This window comes from Fimicolochytrium jonesii (assembly GCF_025526975.1).
Source record: "Fimicolochytrium jonesii strain JEL569 chromosome Unknown EV422scaffold_6, whole genome shotgun sequence".
In the NCBI taxonomy this organism is placed as follows: domain Eukaryota; kingdom Fungi; phylum Chytridiomycota; class Chytridiomycetes; order Spizellomycetales; family Powellomycetaceae; genus Fimicolochytrium; species Fimicolochytrium jonesii.
The window spans coordinates 1,073,986-1,094,582 of NW_026515673.1; the positions used below are offsets into that span (position 1 = coordinate 1,073,986).

The 20,597-nt window shown below is 53.7% G+C and overlaps 5 protein-coding genes across 5 annotated transcripts; 2 read left to right on the plus strand and 3 right to left on the minus strand.

The window, feature by feature from the left end:
- Positions 1-577: 577 nt before the first annotated feature.
- EV422DRAFT_505203 (peptidase family M1-domain-containing protein) lies at positions 578-6,405 on the minus strand (the record flags this gene model as incomplete). The annotated part of the gene is made up of 7 exons (XM_053068472.1): positions 578-2,704; positions 2,766-3,162; positions 3,228-3,317; positions 3,400-3,449; positions 3,983-5,732; positions 6,139-6,315; positions 6,392-6,405. The coding sequence occupies 7 exons, from the start codon at positions 6,403-6,405 to the stop codon at positions 578-580; spliced, it is 4,605 nt and encodes a 1,534-aa protein (XP_052927372.1).
- Positions 6,406-7,019: 614 nt separating this feature from the next.
- On the minus strand, positions 7,020-8,104 carry EV422DRAFT_505204 (alcohol dehydrogenase zinc-binding domain protein; the record flags this gene model as incomplete). Its single annotated transcript, XM_053068473.1, has 2 exons — positions 7,020-7,597; positions 7,660-8,104. The coding sequence occupies 2 exons, from the start codon at positions 8,102-8,104 to the stop codon at positions 7,020-7,022; spliced, it is 1,023 nt and encodes a 340-aa protein (XP_052927373.1).
- Positions 8,105-9,215: 1,111 nt separating this feature from the next.
- EV422DRAFT_523706 (uncharacterized protein) lies at positions 9,216-10,642 on the plus strand. The gene is made up of 2 exons (XM_053069937.1): positions 9,216-9,370; positions 9,444-10,642. Exon 2 carries the CDS (start codon positions 9,444-9,446, stop codon positions 10,434-10,436), a length of 993 nt encoding a protein of 330 aa, XP_052927374.1. The 5' UTR covers positions 9,216-9,370; the 3' UTR covers positions 10,437-10,642.
- A 1,492-nt stretch (positions 10,643-12,134) lies between these two features.
- Positions 12,135-14,240, minus strand: EV422DRAFT_613365 (uncharacterized protein; the record flags this gene model as incomplete). The annotated part of the gene is made up of 2 exons (XM_053073907.1): positions 13,111-14,240; positions 12,135-12,995 (listed from the first exon to the last, which is right to left on the minus strand). The coding sequence occupies exons 1-2, from the start codon at positions 13,936-13,938 to the stop codon at positions 12,135-12,137; spliced, it is 1,689 nt and encodes a 562-aa protein (XP_052927375.1). The 5' UTR covers positions 13,939-14,240.
- Positions 14,241-14,269: 29 nt separating this feature from the next.
- Positions 14,270-19,621, plus strand: EV422DRAFT_523714 (uncharacterized protein). The gene is made up of 9 exons (XM_053069938.1): positions 14,270-14,625; positions 14,697-14,852; positions 14,931-14,968; positions 15,042-15,054; positions 15,123-15,391; positions 15,476-15,530; positions 15,594-17,651; positions 17,726-18,106; positions 18,172-19,621. The coding sequence occupies exons 1-9, from the start codon at positions 14,482-14,484 to the stop codon at positions 19,330-19,332; spliced, it is 4,275 nt and encodes a 1,424-aa protein (XP_052927376.1). The 5' UTR covers positions 14,270-14,481; the 3' UTR covers positions 19,333-19,621.
- The last annotated feature ends 976 nt before the right edge of the window (positions 19,622-20,597 follow it).

Genomic DNA, 20,597 nt, shown 5'->3' on the forward strand with positions numbered 1-20,597 from the left:
CTTATCTGCCATCGCCGCCATGTCCAAAGTCGGGCGGCTGGGAAAGCGTGGATGAGTCGCCCGCAATATGCTCATCAGCTACAACACTGTGAACCTGCCCGCATTGCCGCCCACCCCCAGACTCCAGAGACTCCTATCACCCATCGGAGCGGAGCGAATGTAAGACAGTACGCTGCTAGCGCTCTCGTCCGCCCGGGCTTCAGGTGCGTTGCGACTCCGTCTCGTCGACAGCGTTAGGAACGCGTTGTTTATACAAGCGTGTCGGAGTTTGATTTGCGACGGAACTTGGAAGGCCACAGTTCTAGGCGATATCAACGGCATCCGAGCGTTTTCCATGGCACTGAGACTGGCGAAACGAAAAACCACCCAAGCTGGAGGTAGAGCCCACAGCCTCTATATCGAAATCCGTACAACAAGGAAGAAAAGGAACGGGAAGAAAGAAAGCTACGGAGTTTCTGACAAAGAGTGGGACAACATCGCTATGGTTATGACTATGTAGAGGCTCGTCACAGGGAAAAGACTATTCTATGCACTACGGTTCCTACTGTACGCCGCGTCCGCCAAACCGCTAAACAAATCAACTACTGCCGGCCTGCGCTTTGATCCAACGAGCAACACTCGGTCCGTCTCTCTTCACCCAGGCGGTTTTGTGCTGCACGCTTTCCAGCGCTTGTTCCACGGGTCTTTTGATTGCGTTCACCTCCGTCACACGCTTCTCGCGAGCATCACCATCCAAGCCCTTCCCTGAGATCCAGTCTTGAACCGTGTGGGTGACATTCTCCCCCACCTGCGCAGAGAAGCAGGTGACGAACATGTCTGCAAGCAATGGAACGATCTCCTTGTATCGGGCGTATATGGTATCCCACTTTGTAGTGCCAAACTCCCAGAGCTTGCGTCGAGCGACTCGACTGTTGGGGTTTTTATTGGCGAGCGCCACCAGGGGAATGTACCCCTCGTGCACTTGCACAACGTCTGCATCCAGAACGATATCATTCAAAAGTCGATCCACCAGACGTTCATCGCCGGTGCATCCGAGGGCACGAAGAGCGAACGCTCGCTGATCGGGTGCTCGGGCCGTTTGGAAAATCTTCAATACAGACTCAAAGTCCTCGACCGGGTTTGAAGAATGGTAGATGGCCATCTCGAAAGCGATAAGACGAAGATTCGGGGACAGAGCAGATTCGTCGCCGGCAACGAGCCGCTCGAACCGATCTCTCAACGCCGAAATGACATCCGCATCACCCGCACGGGCGGCGCTTTCGATGACAAGGGTCCGCTTCATCGAAATCATATGGTCCTCCCCCGCGGGATAGTCCATACCGAGGGGGCCAAACTTTGGCGAAAATATGGACCCCTTGATGGCCTTCAAGCCGTTGATGACCTCATCCGCCTCTTCGACCCATGCCCCCAACACGGCATCGATGCGAGAAGCCACTTCCTTGAGAACGGTGTAGTCTTCCTCGAATTCGAAGCTCTTCAGCAGCTCGAGGGCGCCGACGGTGCTCCCTTGCCCAGCAAGTGCGAGGGCGAAAGCGTCGGACAACACTCCCCATTTGTCCTCGACGGTGAGAGAGTCCGGCGAATCTCGGATGACCGTGGCGAGCCGTGCAAGTTGCTCCGCCGTCAGGTTCACGCAATAGAACCCGATGGAGTCCTGATTGAGCTTCCAGAAGGAGTCGCCACCCTGGCTATACGGTATGGTGACGGTCGCCTTTCTTTCAGAGAGAATGTTTTGCGTCGGCGCGCGGGAGTCGAGATGCGTTGTGATCAATAACGGGATCCACCAAATTGAATCCTCCTTCATGCTGCCCGCCGGATGGCCGGAGGACAGAAAACGACTCTGTTCCAGTTCCAAGCTTAGCTCTCCTTTCACCGTATCAACAGATTCGGACACGACTTGTACAACCGGATACCCGACGTCGCACGTCCATTCTTTCATAAGAGATGCGACATCGCACCCAGAGGCGGCGAATAAGGCATACCACAGTTCGGCCGTTGTGGCGTTCGCCATCTGATATTTCTTCAGATACTCGCGGATGCCGTTCCGGAAAATGGCCGGACCCAAATAGGCATCTAACATCCTCACGACGGACGCCCCTTTGGAGTAGGTTATGGCGTCAAAAACGCTTGAGATCTCGGAGGGGCTATTCACTTCCACCGCAATAGGATGACTGCTTTCGAGTGCATCCATATTCTTCCCAGCTGCATAGTCGTCAGCAAGGAACTGGCTCCAGACCTTCCACTCAGGAAAGAGATGGTTGGTCGCAGTCCACCCAGCAAATGTTGCAAATCCCTCGTTGAGCCATAGATCCGACCACCAGTCCATCGTCGTGAGGTTTCCGAACCATTGATGTGCGAGTTCGTGTCCAATAAGCGATGTGATCATTTGTTTCATCCGACTACTCGTCAGCGTCTCATCGACAAAGAGCGCCATTTCTCCATACGTCACCAGGCCCCAGTTTTCCATGGCACCAGGGAGACCCGGAACGGCAATGAAATCCATTTTTCGTAAAGGATAGGCGATGTCGAAGTACTCGGAGAAGAACTCAAGTGTGCGGACGCAGACGTCGAGACTGAAGTGACATTTAACTTTGTTACCGGGGGTCGCGTAGATACGGCAGAGCACCGGAACGGCGTCGGAGGGTGCCGGTGGGTTCGCTGTACCTTCAATGTACTCCAACTCGCCGACAGCGAACGCAAGAAACTAAAACGGAGTCTTAGCTCATGCACGAAGGAAAACGCATCAACAGGATGTTTCGACTTACATATGTGCTCATGAGCGGAGTAGTGGCAAAGTAGACGGCCTTCTTCGTCGCGCCACCCGTTTCCACCTTCATCTCACGGATTACATGCATGTTTGAAAGAGCCGTCAAATGGTCATCAACAACCAGAATGACCTCGAAAGTCGATTTGAGATTAGGCTCATCCCAACAGGGTAGGACTTGTCTACAGTACGTCGCTTGCAAATGAGTGGCAACCAAGAACTTTTTGTTACCAGCTTCGTCGGTGTAGTTAGTGTGGAAGAAGCCGACCATTTTGTCGTTATGAATTCCTGAGTACTCCACATGGAGGACCGCGGACGAACCCGCCTCGATTGGAGAAGGGAACTTGAACGTGACGGTTTCGGCCTTCTCGTCCACGGTAATTGAGCTGGCAATTAACCTGCAGAAGTAAGAGATGTCAGCAACCAGCCAGTCTATGGACCCGATCGATATCATATCCCTTACGTGATATCGGCTGAGGTCACCGACGCTGCGGTGAATGTCAGCTCCTTGGCATTGCACACAAGTTCATTGGTCTCCTCCTTGACATCGAGCCTATGTAGAGTGGGAGACGCGAAGGACTGGTGATGAGTTCCTCTCCCAGGTAGGACGCCCCTTCAGGCTCGCATATACTCACTTGACATCGACAACACCTCCAAACGTGAGCTTGGAAAGATCTGGCGCGAGCTGTACACGATAGTGAGAGGGTTTGACGGCAAGGGGAAAGGATTTGTCGCACTTCGTTGCCGCCACTAGCAGCTGGGTGAGACAACATCTCGGTGGCTCGCTGCTCACTCAGGTGACTGCGAATGATACGGACGGATACCGAGGGGGCTAGGCGAGCCCTTGCCGTGCAATATGAAGGCCATCTGGCTCTAGCGCCGGCAGCGGCCAGCCGTAGGCAGAACAGCCCGGAGAACAGAGGACAGAGAATAGCCGAAGCCAATCCCGGCGGCCGCCCAAAAGCGCCAAAGTTAACCGCAGACCGCGTCAAATGGGCGTCCTAAACCACCTAAAGCACCTAAAGCACCTAAAAGATAAAGCAACTTTGGAACAAAGAAGGCACGTTTATGCATATCGTTGCGGGGTTTTACGATGAAAATGTGTAGAGTAGTAGAACCGTGCTATGAAAGCTCATCCCAACCCATCCCAACATTCCACGCCCTCGTCTCTCCCACCCCCCACCCTTTCTTGCACCCAAACCATCCGACTCCAATCACCCTTGCATCCCTTTGTCCACCCTCTTCGGTCATCATCTGAAAAGCCACATATCCCAGATCACCGATGAACGTCGGCGAGATGTACCACCGCGCATCACTGTTGTTAATGACTCCTGCTGGGTGCAGTATGCCGTGCCCACAGACATTGTGCTGCATCAGTCCGGGGTTCGGGTTCTCTGGGTCGTCGCCCGGGAGAAGGGGGTTGGCAGACGTCACCAGTATCAACACTCGCTGGCCCTGGGTATCAAACTCCGGGTAGGGCTTCAAGATGCAGCCGTAGGATACGTTCAGGGGATGGCCAGCGAGTAGATCGGTGTGAGGGTCCAAGGCCAGCGCTCCTAGCCCTTCTGGGAGTTGTGCAGCCGGAACAACGAGTAGAGTGGTGTCTCCCGTGGTGGAAAACGCCTGCAGCAGCCGGCGGAACGCCTCCTTGTCATCGCCCGGGGGTAGATCGATCCACCCGGCGCGCGTTGCGTAGATATCTGCCAGTTCTTGAAGACAGAATCGTCGCCCAGCACGCTCGTTGGTGCTGCGATCGTTCATGTTGCGACGCACAAGCTCTGTATAGAGGGTTCCGGCGCATGCAGATCTCCATCCCTTCTGGCGGGAATGCAAGCCGTCAATCCAATCGCAATAGCCGGCCGACGTTGAGGTTTGGTTCAAAGGCAGTTGCCCTCGTTGGTGACCACCGCCGAAAACGACAACGTTCACCTTCGGGTACATGAGCTCTTGCAGAGAGAAGCTGTCTGAGAATTGCATGTCAATTTCCGACTTGATGTTCTCCCAACACGCCTCGATCGAGTCGCAGGTGGGGGTAACAGTTCCAGTGCCCGCGACAACATTGTGTTCAACGGTGTTATGAACCGAAATGCGAAACCAAGGCCGATGAAGCCTGCGATACCAGGGCCGCTTGCGTGCTGAGAGGGACGTTCTCAGGGCGGAAACGATTGCAGGGCACCCTAGGATGGGGATGATAACAGCACGAGCGTTTTTGAAGCGGAGAGCGCGGGTTGAGTCTATGAGAGTCTTTCGCTCGGCGTGTCTTCGCTTGGCTGGGTTGCCGACGGATTTGACTTCGTTATCCAGCCGCGGGATGTACAGGTACTTGCATTTGAGGACGCGGGCTTCGCCGCGGGCGATGCACACCAATGGTGCAGCAACCCCAAAGTCCTCGGAAAAGATGCACCCAGTCTCCCCCTTTCGCTGCTTTCCATCGCCGCAGGCGCATTGCATGTGAGTGTGCGCCCCATTGCGTTCAGCGTTGGTCAGTGCGGCAGATGGAAGCGCCGCATAGGATGTGCTTGCGCCACACTTGAGGAGCTCGATCCGCCCGGTCTCGACGTTGATCGCACGAATGGGCTTTTGCCAGCGGCCGTTGGCTTTGTTGCCTGGGATTGCTTCGCGAATGTCGATGAAATACCAGCGAAGCACAGCGAGAGCGAAGAGCGATGCCAAGACTGCGGTGAGGATACTTCTCCCATAGCCAGCGCACAGGGTTGCCGCTGCGGAGAGGCCCAACCGGATGACAGCGTTGGATGCCTTTTCCAGCCCTGGGTTGATGATTGTCACGGGTTTCTTGACCCCAACCACATGGCGGTTTCCAATGGCTTTACGTCCGTATTTGATGTAAAGATGAAGAAAGAGTAAAGGTGATAGCACTACGGCGAAGCCGAGCAGCACGAAGCCGGGTATGGTGGCGGTCGACAACAGGAGTTGGTCGGGAAGCTTCACTCCCGCAACCATTAACCAACTGTAAGATTGAGCATGGGGTGAGAGACTGATGGACGGAGCAAGAGACTCAATCGGACATTGAACGGTGAATGGACGCACACCGTCACTTGCTCCGATCGCGATAGAGGTTGTTGAGCTGGGTGTTCTAGGGGTACTGCGCCTCGGGAACAAGCTGCTGCCTTGCCGCATTAACTACCGCCACGCCTCCCGGGCGCCGAACGTCCTCGGGCTCGCTGATGCTCGCTCTTCGATGTTCAGCGAAAGGCGCCCCTCTCTTTCCTCGCGTTCCGGTGCCACTCCTCTCGCCAACGCTTCAACTCGCCAACGCCCTGGCGTCGCTCGAAAGCACTCTCGCTCTGACTCACTCCCTCTCACTCCCTCCCTCCAAGCACTATTTCAACCTTCCACCTGTAACTCTTACGTACCTGTAAACAGCAGCCGCGATAACAAATGAGAAAGGCTCAACCAACTCAGCAACACGCGGCGAGACCCTCAGCGGCGCACAGGGTTCCCATTCCAATGGCGGCTGTTCTGGCCTCGTCGTAGGTAAGATGTCGAGGGTGACCTCGCTGTCAACAGGGCTGTGGGTGTTTCTGGTGTTGCTATTGGTGGTGTTGCGACACGTTAGCGGATGGCAAAATTTCTGGCTTCAGAAGTCAACGCGAACTGCTCACTTACCCTTGCCGAGCCATCAGGCCGTACTGAGGGGTGGAGAGTGCGAAGTTTGAGCAAGGTCCGTGTTGTGGGACTCCTCTTGGGTTGTTCCCGGTGTCGGTCGCCGATATATAGCCATCTCCATCTTGCACGAGATGGGTCACTGCTGCTCCACATTCCTGCGATTCTCTTGTTCCCACGGTGTGAGGCGGTGAGGTTTCACGCAGTTCCTTGGGCTGCTGAGGCGTGCTGGAGGGGAGGGTCGGTTTTCACATGAGTCTCTCGAAGAAGGGAGACTTGGCGCAGGGCGGCAACTCCAAGTTGCCAAGTTGGCACGGCGGTGACCGACGCCAGAAAGGTGACATTCAGCACGGAACGCGAACAAAGATCCCTTCGGGGGTGGGGCTAGGGTTAGGGTAAGACTGTTGGAAGTAGCCGGCTAAGAGGAGGACCATCAAGGAACTCTCGTATCGATGTAGCCGGTTACTTAACTCTATGTACGGGTCTATCTCTAAAGCTTTCTATGCGGGCTTTTAGGTGATGGGGCTCCGGGCATGAGCACTACCTGCGAATCGGGTCGTTAGGATAGCGTCTTTCGGGTGTACTTTTCGTATATTTGAATAACCGGCGAGTACATAGATGAAAAACAGGACTATGCTCGGGGTGTTAACACAGTCATCCTAAACGGTCCAGCGGTGGCCACCGCATGCTCCACGGCCTTATTGACATTCTCAAGCCCGAAAATCTCAATCTCAAACTGCCCCAAATCCAGCAAGCCAGCCCGCACTAGCCTTGCCAAATGCGTCGGCGCATCGACCGAGTACATCCACTGTCCTTTCAAGGTGATACAATTCCGCATGATCCACGGGTAAGGAATCTCCAATCCGGGCCCGCCAAGCATGCCGACGCCGCCCATGAGCACCACTCTGCCATATGGTCGGACGGCCATGATCGCCGCCCGCACCGGCATTGGTCTCGCTGAGGGCGGCAGGATGTCCAACACGCAGTCAATAAGGGCCCCTGCTGCCTGCATCATATTTTCACGGTCGTCGTCCTCAACGCCAGACAAAACACACGTTCGCAGAAGAGATCCGAACCTTTTCTGGAGGTCCGCCAAAGCGTGTTCGTTGCGTCCCGGTGCAACCACACGCCCGGCCCCCATAGCCATCGCGACGGCTACCGCCGCGCTGCCGAAGCTCCCCGTCGCGCCGCTGATCAATATCGTTTCGCCTACGCGCAAGCCGGCGGCAAGCAAGCCCCCATATGGAACCAGCAGGATACTCATCGCGCACCACCGTGGGTCTCACATTCGTCAATCTCCCCAATGGCTGTACAGTTCTCCGTCGGCAACAGCATCTGTTCCGCAAAGGACCCGTTCTTGAAATATTTCTGGAGTTTCATTCCGCCCTCCTCTCGCGCGCTCAAGCCCTGCAAAGTGATGTCCGGCACCAAAGCATCGTCGCGGCTCCGGATTGTTGGATCGCAGAACACCCAATCGCCCACTTTCAGATGAGTCGCATCGGGTCCGACGGCGTTGACGCGGCCGATCGCCGCAGGGCCGGGAACGCATGGGAGTTGGAGGAGGTACTTGCGGGCGCCGCTGAGGACTTGATTGAGGTAGGGAACAATGAGGGTGGCGATGATCTCAACAATAATGTCGCCGGTGCCGAGAGTTGGGGTGGGGAGGAATTGAAGAAGGAGGTCGGAGCCGAATGATGTGAGAACCGCGGCGCGCATTGTGGTGGTTAACGCTTGGGGTGGGATCATTCGGAGTACGCGAGATGTTTGACTTTCACGATGGCAAGAAGAGTGAATTGCTCGCCTTTTATAGAGAGGTAGGCTCAGGGTTGGCGTGGAGTGGCATGCCGGCTGTTCAAATCCGAGTCCCTAACTCTAAACGTCGATCTCGAACTTGGCATCCGAAAATGCTCCACACACTGCCACACTCCGAGCTCTCTCGGCAATCCATTGCCACCGCATCGCTCAGTATGATTTCGGAATCTGATCGCTACTCCGGAGTCCCGTCCACCAGCCGAAAACGTGGCCATAAGGCAGCAACCGAAAGCAGTCCTCTGCGGTTATTCCTAATGCGATCCACGACGGGACACAGTTTAGTTCTCGGTTAGCTTATTCGCTAGAACAAACGACCTTCCTTCCACTCCTCGAGCCACCACGGACAACCACCACTCGTTCCTCCGGTGTTCGGGCGCGGAAGCGGGCCATACGTACTGTACTGTACCTACTCCTGCCATCGAAACCATCTTCGACGGGAGCAGAACCCGTGTTGTCGAAAGTTCCGACAGCCTTAGACGCGCTGGGCATTGCTCACGGTGCTAAAGTGTGCGTATCGAGCTGGTGTTGCTGGATTGTTCGTTTGTCGTCCGTTTCGGTGATATGATATTCGGACACTTTGACAGGCACAGCTTTTTCATTGAGCTTCATTGAGGGACGCGTCAGAGTGGGTGTCGGGTAACGGATCAGCGTCCTGATCAGCGTCTCACAGCACAACACGGGCACCCCCCCCGCAGGATGATCGAGGACCTTTCCGACGTGGGAATCATTCAGTTCCTTTGAATGCGTCCAGCATACAGTATCATATTCTCAAAACGGTGTGGGGCTGCTGAGCGTGGTGGTTCCCACGAGAGTGTTCAGAAGGAGATGGCGCGCAGGGCGGCGTTGGCAATACAGTGTAACGTGTAAGTTGGCGCGCGAGGACGCGTCGCAATCAAATTGTCGTGCCTCACACTGTCAAAACCCGTCAAATAAGAGCTATTCCCTACAACTTTAATCGCGCCCATCTTCTCTTCCGATGACCTCTGACATGAGGGCCGGCGCCTGCACAACACCGGCCGCAACAAACCGATTCACTTTGTGCAAACCAACGGGCCAGGATTCTTCACAGCAACGTGCTTCCCAAAAGTATATGAAGTACTTGGACAGTATGTGGGGCGGGGAGTCTCACTGCAAGCTCCTCACGCCATTCACCATCATCGCTGAGAAAGGGTAAGTGAAGGCGCCTCCCTCATCGTCGACAGCTGCCCGCTCACACTCACTACTTCCACCTCGCTCTGCATAGATGACCGACCAAGAAACCAAGGTTCCCAGGCCAACCCAGGAAGCCGGCCTGATCAGAGGAGCGGGCTCCCTGTGCTTAAACCTCCTCTTGCTGGTGGCTGCTCTTGCGGGCCTCGCGTTTCTTATCATGGCCCTTCCCTTGTTGACGCACGCCATGCACGATGATAGTCGATGGGAGTGGAAGGCTTCCGCTTGGAAAGGAGAGCACCACGTTCGCGATATGACAAAAGCGGAGGCGTTTTGGGATCAATTCTACGACATTCGCTCGGTCCAAGGCGCCAAGGTGCATGTATTTGAAGGCAAGCCTCCCGTCGCCGGATACCTCACTCTGCCGACCGTGCCAGTCGGCTGCAGCTCGGACGACGATCGCCAGTCTCGCATGGAGTTTGAGCTCGGTCCGGGCGGAAAGCTTCAGTTCAATTGGACCGACGACGCCTCCCTCTCACCCGGCCAAATCCGCATCGAACAAAGTGGTACCGGAGAACATCGTGGAGGTGAAGATATCGACCCGATTGCCTTGTCACGCAAAGGGGTAAACTCCTACGAATTCGTCGACGAGCTCCAAGCAGTACAATCTATTTGGGTGACCATTCGGTCCTCCGTATTCGATCACCCGTGTCCGGCGTCTTTCATTGTGAACGTCACTGCATCGGTCGTCCAATACGATCTGACCAAGGCCAAAGACGCAGCTGTCATCGGCGGCCCAGATGTCCCCGGCACCGTCAGCTTGGCGTTTCTCAAGCAGCAAAGCATCGTAGTCGATTTCACCAACGCCCAGGTTGATACACTTCGCATTACCGTTCCGACTCAGATTCAGCTGCGAAGGCGTCTCGCCTCCGCTATCCTTGTCGGGTGCGCCATCAGCATCACCATCCTCGCATTGTTGTTTGCAATCTACTGGGCCGCCGGTAGCGGTTGCGCCAGGCGCAAATACCGAAACATCGCCACCCAGTATACCGACCTGAAGAAAAAGGGGCCGTTTACGGAAGTTTGAGTTCCCCTTGATTCCCTCGGTGTATGCTTTTTTTGTCCGTTCACCTTGTCGTGTTTCTATAGAATGCGGCATCAGGATGGTAGCGGCTCATATGCAATTTAGGTTCCCCTCGGCGTATGCTATTTTTGTCTGTTCACGTTGTCGTGTTCCCTGTATACATATACATGTACTGTACATACAACAATGCCGGCATCAGGACAGTAACACATTATCATCGGTTGGGGTTGAGGACGTCTGAGGATGCATGTCCCAACCCTAACCCTAAGTACCAAAGAGTGGGCGCCCTGATTATTCTGAGGTTCTGCGACATCTCGCTTTCGTCACTGCCGCAGCTCAATCCCTCTCTCCGTCGACCCCCTTTGCATCCCGCGAACAGCTGCGTGCAAGTAGCCTCAGCAGCCTCGAGCATGTTACTGGGTTCGACGTCTCGTTCACGACCGAAAAGCTGGAGGAGATCGAGCCGGTGGCCAACGCGAGATTATTGTTGAAAAGCGAGCTGGATGCTGAAGACTTGGATTACTTCTAGGCCCGTCCCCGTCCCCCACGATTCCCCTATTAGTGGGCGGTCCACCGCATATTTTCATCAACGCCCCCTTGGCGAGCGAAGCGGGATGCGAGGAAGGGAGGAAAGCACGTCGAGGGTGGGAGACAATGCCCGCATACAAAGAGAGTGGCCAGCGGGTGCTTCACACAAGAGGAAGCGGATGTCTGTCTATTGGTGGAAGCGGCAAGCGTGGCGCAGGTGGTGCTTGAAGTTGACAAACGATAGGCGAGTTAGCAGGTGGCTGACTGGACTGCCAGCAGGCGAGGGCGAGGGAACCACGCAGCGTTCGGTTAAGATACCTATGCCAATGAGCGGACCTGAGCACATGGGCATTGGTATCTTTCAACCTGACCAGAGGGAAGTTGTCAGAATCGGCCGTTGCGCTGCGGGTTTTCCTGCAACGTAGCTCTTGCATACAAACAACAACAGTCAGCCTACCGGTCGTCGAGTGCGAGGTGACAAGGTGTAGCAGGAGATGCACACTTCAAGAGAGTCGGAAACGCCGTGCGCGTGAATTTGTTTTTCGTTGTGCCATGGACCTGAAGAGAAGCTGAGCTTTATTGATTCAGGCTTCCACATCGTCGCGGGGAGGGGCCAATTGAAGGCCGAAAGGTGCTTGAGGTCCATGTATTTGAGGGACAGAATTCAGCGTTCCTTTTGACAGCTACGGGCCACTGAGCTGCCCCGAATTCGCCGCAAGGGCAGAGACGGCTCCTACCACATTACAGGATTCCCCTCACCCCTCACTACGAAAACTCAACCTAGCGGGTCCGGTAAATATGGCCATACCCTGCCCAAAACCTAGCATCATTTTGCTAACCACCGCCAATCGCCTTTGCGCTATCATCCTTGCCGCCAATGGTCCCGTTCGGTCAGGAGCTGTGGGGATGTTCCCTCCGTGTTGTGTTGTGGATGAGTGGTCCTTCTCCCGCTCCCTGTACGCCCTGCTAGTATTCTACATGTAGCCACTGCCCCCGTATGTATATTGTGAAGCTTTGATTATAGAAGCAGGCAGGCATACAGGTAGGGGCCGTGTCCCATAAACCTAGTCTTGGTCTTCCACAAGTAAAAACAGCATTCTTTCCCGCATTGCGGACAGAGTACGGCGTTCAGGCCGAGGAATCACCATATAACCTTAAGTGCTGAACCCTTAGCTAAACCCGACAATTCCCATCTGGAGTCCACTTCTCGCTCCCGACACAGGACAGACACGTGAGAAGTCCTCCAGGATCCACTTTCTCCTTGATCTGCTGCAACCGCTGAAGATGGCTCCCAAACGCGAGCATCTGCGCGTGTTGTTCCAACGGATCTCCTTCGTTCAGATAGAACCCCAACTCGTCCTTGCTCTTCGGTTTTACAAGGTCTTTGAACGCGTCAGGATTCGCCGCGTTTAGTACAGAAGTGTGGACGAATGCTGTTCTCCACGCGGGATGGACTGCGTTGAAGTCCTTCGAGACTCTGGACACCGCGCCACCGGCAACCAAATGGGTGATGAACAACGTCGAAGGCCCTCTGCTTTGGATATATGCCTGGGTGATATTCTCGATAGGGATCGAGCGAGGGATCAGGCGGGAAAAGGAGACGCTGGGGGGATCCGCGTCCGACGAGTTGGATTGCCCAAGGTTGGTCGTGGTGCCGTTGTAAAGTTTGAAAAAAGTTGAAATCGGGTAGGCCGGTGAGATGGGTTGGAGAAGGTCCGGGTGCTTGGACTGAAAGTCGCTCAGGGAGGCGAGTTCTTGCGTTGCTTCCGCGTCCGTCTTGTTAGGTGCAAACAGGATGCCAAGGAAGCGGGTGTCCAACATGTAGAAGTATCCTCCCCAAGCATGACGATTCAGGTCACGCAACAAAGTGAAAAAGTTGTTCAGGAAGAACGTCGTATCCGCCACATTGTTCATAGTTGCATTTATGGAGGTGAGATGCATGCTGGGTGTGGGAAAGGTGTGCAGCGTCGCTTGGATCACGACACCGTAAGTTCCACCTCCTCCGCCGCGTAGCGCCCAGAAGAGGTCCTTCTCCTGAAAAATGGTGTGGGGAAGACGGTAAGCATATGGAGGATCGGAAAACATACATCCAGGCCGCGCTAGTAGACCAATTCGGTAGAAGCCAGCACATACACAAGATCCAACATACCTGACATTCATTTGCCGTCACCATGTGCCCGTTGGCCAACACAACGAGGAATTCCAACGCATTATCCGCGGCCATCCCCTTATAAGGTCCAAGCGCAGAATGACCCCCGCCTTGCAAGTAGCCCCCTACAACCCCAACCGTAAGAGCCTCTCCAGCAACGAGTGCCAAACCCCTCTTGTCGGCGGTTTCGTAGAGTTCGTGCAGAACAACGCCGGAACCAACCGTTACCGCGGTGCCCTTTGATTTGGAGCACTTTGTGGGCACGAACGCATCATGAAACTCCATCTTTTTCAAGTTATGCATCCAGAGAGACAGGGAGCCAGCAGCAGTACTCCTTCCGTGGAAATCATGACCAGTTGACCTGATGACGACTCTCAAATTGTGTTTCTTGGCAAACTTCATCGTCTTCGAGACTTGCGCGGCGGACGTCACGTTAACAGCGTAGGTCGGGAGATTTCCATGTCCACAGGGGGTGCTTTTCGGCGTCCAAGGGGAACAAGTCGAGTTACCCAAGGACTCATCAGCGGGATCCTGGAGCGTTCCGGGTTGCGCCACCCTCCAGAACGGGTTCATCCAGTCATCGCGAATCGCTTGGCACACGTGTGCGTCGTAGTGCGGGGCATGGCAGGCCTGCGCAGTGGGGTTGATGCTGAGGAGGGCGCCGGAAATGGAAGAATTGAAAGCTGTCCACACACTCTGAGAAGGCCAGCACGGGTCCGAGGAAAGGCAGCGGCAGCGTTGGTGGTGCGCGTGAGGGCTGCTGAGAACGTATGAGGGCAGGCCCAAGGACACAAGCCCGGAAGTCAAGATGAGGTACCACTTGCGCATATTCCGGTATGTATGAGGGGTTGATGTCGTCGGGTTGACCTGAGTTCACTAGTCGGGCAACGAGCTGACTGTCCAGTCTTTGTTGCAGCTTTTATACTACTACTACTGTTCACAATTATTTTATCCGTGCAAAAGCATGTGTATGCGCATAAATATGACAGAACAACAGCTTGAACCAACAACGCACGGAGGCCGACGGAGCGTCGGGGGACATCTGCCTGCCACGCAACCAGCCTTGGCACCTTCCCTCTGCCTGCGTCCCTAAAGGGTGCTTGAACGTCCCTGCACGGCGGATCACTGTCAGAACGCGAGTAAGGACCCGTCAATAACTGACGTAATTGGGCGGAGGCTCTCAGTATTTACACCGACTCTCAAGGCCTGCATCACACTATAAAAGTCCTTTGACATACTTACTTTGATCTCGTCCACGAAGGCAATCAACCCGTGTGGCTACGACTTACATGAAACTGGATCAACAGCGAGGAAAACTCCAAAGAAATTGAACCGTGCCATTTTCGTACTGTACGACAACGAGGAGCGCTAATGTCGGTACATGAAGACCATGAGGTCCAATGGGGAAACGCACCCCCATCGGCTTTGGAGAAGACTGTTTTCACGTTTCTGTATACCATGTGTAAAGATGCGGATCACTCGTCGTTCTTTGCATATATACTATTAGTGATCGAGGTAAACTTTGTGGTCTCAAAACGTTTGTCATGTGAAAGGTGTGGCCGCTGACTATTCTCAATCTCATCAAGGACGTGCAACTCATCTCCTTCAGCTGGGTTCCCGAAGCGATCCCCGGACTTCCCCATATCATTCCTGAGGTAATGTATCCATTGGAAGCCGTCTTCCCACACTACGACGTTTTCTTGGTGCTGTTTTTTATTGCTATTGCCACAATGTCAGCCACGGTAAGCCAGACAAGCTGCTATTTCACATTGAGGGCCATTGTGGAAACCAACAGGCTAATGTGGACTCCTTGGGTACAGATTGTTTTGGCGACATTCTCAGCTATTAGTCTGCAACAGTAAGTATGGACATAGAGAAATCTGGATTCTCGAATGGACACTCATCCAAACCTCTCGAAAACGATTCCGCAGAGGGAGCTTCAAGGTAATCAAGAGTACATATAAAAGCTTTCGGCGGAATCGATCAACGCGTTTACCTGCGAACATTTTTAGTGGATATGGCCTCTCGTACTCCTCCGCTTGCTTAGCTCAATGGTCGCCACGGTTTTCTTTATGCCGTTCATGGAGATTTTCATTCTAGCCGTCGTTTGTCGCCCGTTGTCACCTGGTGCGACGCCACATCTTAGCGACTTCCCGGAAACAGAGTGCTTTACTGCCTCCCATTGGCCCATATTCATTTTGGCCATTCTGGGTCTGCTCGTAACGGTACCCTTCGGCATTCTTGTCAATTATATCTATGTGATTCCAACTCCAGACAGCAGGTGAGTTTTCTGAGGAATGAGCGCTATCATGGATACTTGAATCGATCTATTACTCACTGGTTTGGTCTCTATATATGTCTTTAGGAATCCCATGGCTAAAGCTCATGGATTGTTTGATGTCTTGTATTTCATCCTGAAAGTTAGGCAAAAGTTCGGTCTGTAGGTGGGATGCCGAATTCTGACTAACTCCACCTCTCTCAAGGGCGTTTTGGTTCTCAGTAGCCGATTCACCTCGGAAACCGTTGAGCTTATCATTCTCACTCTCATCAACGTACTGTTGATCGGAGCGTCTTTGCACTACATGCCATACTTCGAAAAAAGGGTCAATAACCTCCGCACCTCTTTGCTTTCTGCGTCCTTCCTATCGTCGATGGTGGCAATGATAAGCTGGATCCAGCTGCGGAGGAGCGACGCATCAGCGACATCGGTTACTGCTGTACTCGACGACGAGAATCCTTCATCATCCCGCACAGCGCTCGCGGTCCTTGTTTCCCTGCTGCCCGTAGGGCTTGTGGGAGGCTGGTATCTTTCCGAATTCTTTCGACGCTTCAAAGTGACGCGAATAATGTCGAATCTCGAGTTGAAATTGAAAATGGAAGAATCGGGTGATAATTTTGCGCTTCGGCCCAAGAACATCAAGGAAGCGAGGACTCTTGCTTCGCAAAGGAGCTCGTTTCTTCGGGATTCAGGCGCTCTTGAAACACTCGAGCGCGGTGGGCGGAAACTCTCGCTCTTTGTGGCATCTGATGCTATCTCACCCAGTGATGCGGTAAATACACCACATGGTGTCCCCGATTCGGCAATTGTGGCTGGTTTCCGCAAGGAAGCCGCCAAAAAAATGAGCCGGCCGCCCGTCGTGCTATGGTCCCCGCACGATGCGGATATAGCTTGCAGATTTTTGCGTGACAGCGGAGCTTCACCGGCTGGCCTCCGCATCATGAAACTTGTGTTTGAGGAAGCGCTTCGCCAATACCCGAAGAATGCGCAATTGTCGTTGATGTACACGTACTATCTCGCCCGTTGGGGTGATAATCCGGAAGAGTGCCTTCACCAATTTTCCGTCACCAACACATTTCAGCCTTCCCTGGATGTTCGATTCCGCGTTTTTATGGAACAACGAGATTTTGCCCAGGATCAGAACGCGAAGGGGTTGGCAAAATCTTCGTTGGACGTCGCCAGCTATGTCGAATATCAATCATTGGAAAGACGAGCATTGCAAGCGCACGTGGCCTGCGTGGTCAATCTCAAGCAGTTCTGGGCAGAAGTCTCCTTGCCCGGAGGAGGAGCACATGGGGATGTACCTCAAATTCTGAGTTCACTCAGCCGAGCACAACACGAGGCTGAGATGACTTACGAAAAACTCGTTGCGAGGTTTCCGAGATCGAAAAAGATATTGCGAATGTATGCCAAGTACCTTGTTACGGTTACGAACAATATGGATAGGGGCCAGCAACTTCTCAGCCTTGCTGACGACATTGAAAGCGCTGAGGCCAAGGCGAGCTGGAAGCAAACAGCGGCTCAGTTTGAAAATGCGCATCGTCTGGCGGCGGCCAGAGATACAGGTGCTTTTGAAGCGGTTGGAGGAACCGATGTCCCGGGATTACGAAAGGATTTGGAACAGCAGGTAGCGTCTGGATCGCTGGGGCAGTTGCAAAAGGGAGCTCCGAGAAGGCCGTCGGTTCCTCTTGCGCCGCGAACGGACCTCTCGGAAGTTTTGCGCAAGAGCGCCTTGAAAGAGAGCGGGAATCCTTTATCGAAGGTTTTTGATGAGCTTGATCGAGATGTTTCGACAGTTGCCAGCACGGGAGATCAGTCGCCTCGCCTAATCAACGAGGCGCTTGTTGAAGGATTCCCATGGCGAATAGAAAGGAGCGACAGTGTGGCTCAGGGAAGCGATGTCGGATACGGTTCGGGCCCCCGCAAGGTGAAAATTGTATCTCACTCGAACGTTGTCGGTGAGGGGCGATCCTACGTTCCCTCCCCATTAGCTGCGGATTCGGAGCAAATTGGGGAAGCTGATAAGGACTTGAGCGCATTTCGGAAACCCAAATCGGTCGCCTCCTCCGTGGATTCCTCAAAAGCCACCAGAAAGAAAAGGTCCCGTCAAGATCGGCTCAGTGAAAGCTTGACAGCCAAGTTTCAGCGGCTTACCCATTACGTGCAGATATGCTGCGGGATTGTGCTGGGACTTCTGATAGCGAACTATGTGGTGTCCAGTACCTTGTATGCGACCGCAAGCCAATATCTTAACACTTTCGAGGTACGAGTTTATGCTTTGCTATGATATCAAACACATGCTTTGCATATCAAATGGGCTGACACCTCCCCATCAAGGATGGGACACGAGCACGGCGTGGAGCTATATTGGCCGTTCAAGAGGTTCGACTCATGACCCATTATGCACAAACGAGCCCAGATAAGGCCTCATGGCAGTTTCATCATGACAAACTACTCGGCGAGGCAGGTCGCTTCGCCCGCTTGATACTCCCAATCTTGTTTGACAATGCGAATGATCCTTTGACCTTCACCGTTCTCCGGGCAAAAAACTCGTCTTACAGCGCAGAAAAAGAGGTTCTACGGAAGAATGCGTACACGCTCGGAACTGCACTTTCGGACAGTATGGGCATTTTATTGTCGCTTCCTTACGAACGCTGGCAAGATTCTGCTCTATTGGAAGACGTTGACGTTCGAATGTTGCTGGATAATTCGCTTCGGGTAAGCATATTGATGTCTTCTGCTGGCTTTAACGAAAAAACCTTTATCTGACTTGATTTTGCCAGATCGGCGACGCCTTTGATGATGCCGCCCACAGCCGTTTGAAAAGTTATATCAGCCACTCCGACAATGACAGCCTGAAAATCACGGGATTGATGGCAACGCTCATTGTAGTTGTCATCGTCATGGTGGCCCTTATCTACAGGACGCTGCTGCATTCACACCGGGAACAAGATAGTATTTTGAAAGCTCTCAGGAGAATCGGGAATCGCGACAAACGGCAGATCAAGGATATGATCGAAGAAGAAATCGAGCAACTGGCTGAACATCAAGACGATCATGCACGGATGGGTTTCACAGATGCTCTGCAATTTGGCGGACGGCTTAAGATGCGGCTATCCGTCAAACACCGTATCATGTACATTTTATCGTCCTTGACGCTTACGACCCTGGCCATTGCTCTCTTCATCCCGCCTCTACTCTTCCTTGGCGTCACCAACACCACGGCGACACTCATTATGAGATCGAATGATCGACGATATACGTTTCAAGTCATTTCATTCCTCAGCCATGAGCTCCCCGCTAACGACCTGATGACATGGGCCCCTTTCAAGGTGCAAGAAGAGTTATATTACCGCATATGGCATCTCTCCGATCAGCACGAAGCAACGTTGCACAGTGGGGATGGCATCACGACAAACCGCGTCCCAGAGTTGCAGACAGTGTGTCGCAGAGGGCCCATCTGCTTGGCTGACGCTGGTTGTGGGTCAGATGTACGGTCCTACAACGATGCCATCGGCTTCACTCAAGACTTTGTGATGGCGGGTGTGGACCATCTCCTTGATGTCTTCCTCGACCGAGCGAAGCGAAACCTCGCCAACCCGCCGTATACCTACAACAGCACAGATCTCTACTACATAACGCATTTGGAGGACGATCTCGCGGACGGCTTGAGGGTGGTCGACGAGCTGCTTTTAAGGGTGGCGCAGGACAAAGGACATTTGTATATCAACCTAGACAAAGGAATACTGGCAGGAGTACTTGTGTACTTCGTTCTCTTCTCCGCGGTCATATTTCGGGTGATCTTGAAATCAGCGCGGCTACAGCTCGAACAGATGGTTGGGATCCTGTTTTGGATCCCCGCCGAGATTGCACAGGGTTCGGCAGATGTCCAACGATTTATTCTCGCAGCGGAGGGGCGGGAATCGGAGGGACTCGAGAATTGAGACGGTGGCCGAGATTTGACTTACCAGATTGGGGATCGGCCGTTGGGCACTTATACAGAAGCAATGCGAGAGACTGAACAAAAACTGTGAGCGCCTCCCTTTCAACCGTAGAAGGATGTAGCTCAATGAATCGAGGCTTGAGGATATTCTAATTCACGTCTGGTTCATCCTTTCATTCAAACTCACATCTGCTTCAATCCTGCATTCATTGGGAGCCGCCGGAGGCGGGAGACTGCCATGGCAGCAAAGTATGTCAGGTTGGCAAGCGCTACACTGTGCTATACACTGACCCTCCCTACGCAGTCCAACCACAGTGATTTGCAAAAAGCTAAGCTACGTGAATGTGGGAATCAATATGCACTCTCGGGAGATTGATGAAATGCACGCATTTTTTCATCCATAGTCTAATCATCGGATCTCAGCAGAGATGGAGGTGGGCGGCGTGAAGTAATGGGAGAGAAAGCGGTTCCATCATGGTTGTGGCTTCAGCACCGAGAGCATAGTGCCGCTAGACCATGCAACATATTGGATGCTGATGCCTTGAATGCAGCGCTCAGGCTGAAAGAGTTGTCGCCTTCGTTCTCCACATCATTCTCACCGGCGCTCTGGTTCTCCACGCCGCTGTCATAAGTCTCTGCCTCAGCTCTGCGCTTGCCTCAGTTCAGCGTTCAGCTCAGCGATGCACCCCCTGGAGAACAGCAGAAGTGATGCACCGGCCACCGATTGTGTCATCCTCCTATCCACACTCCCGCCGGGTCCCTGGTCTCCTCCTCCCCCACCTCCTCCTCCCCTGTTCTAAGCAGCTGCACTGACATAGGCATCTCCAGCTCGGTTGCACTCCAACTCGGTTGCATGGTTTCCTGGCCATGGTTACGACGTTGATAGCCAACCACAAGGCCACCCCAATGCAGGCTGCCTCAAGCTACCGACGTGGGTACAGATCTGAGCGTGTCCCTTTGCGTGCCTGCTAGAGATGATGTCTGTTGTAGACCACTCTAGCAGAACAAGCTGATTCCAACACCATGAATGTGTCAAGGTCAGTTGCTCGCTCCAGCACAGCCAAGATCCGTACAGTCTTGCAGGGTTGTTTGATTGCCGGGATAGCTGTGTGTCAATGAAACCACATCAATGCTGTGGTAATGAAGCTAACAACGGTGAGGGATTGTGGTTGTTACCTGCTGGTGATTTGGTGGTGACGATGCTCGCAAATTGCGTTGGGAAGGAAGGAACGTTAAGCCGGGGCACAGATGCGGCTCGCCGGCGCC

Bases quoted from the DNA above. Each gene is read 5' to 3' on its own strand.
- EV422DRAFT_523706 (XM_053069937.1), top strand. From the start codon at position 9,444: ATGACCGACCAAGAAACCAAGGTTCCCAGGCCAACCCAGGAAGCCGGC.
- EV422DRAFT_523714 (XM_053069938.1), top strand. From the start codon at position 14,482: ATGTCGGTACATGAAGACCATGAGGTCCAATGGGGAAACGCACCCCCA. The intron at 17,652-17,725 runs GTACGAGTTTAT...CTCCCCATCAAG, and splicing joins AATATCTTAACACTTTCGAG to GATGGGACACGAGCACGGCG. The intron at 18,107-18,171 runs GTAAGCATATTG...TGATTTTGCCAG, and splicing joins TGCTGGATAATTCGCTTCGG to ATCGGCGACGCCTTTGATGA.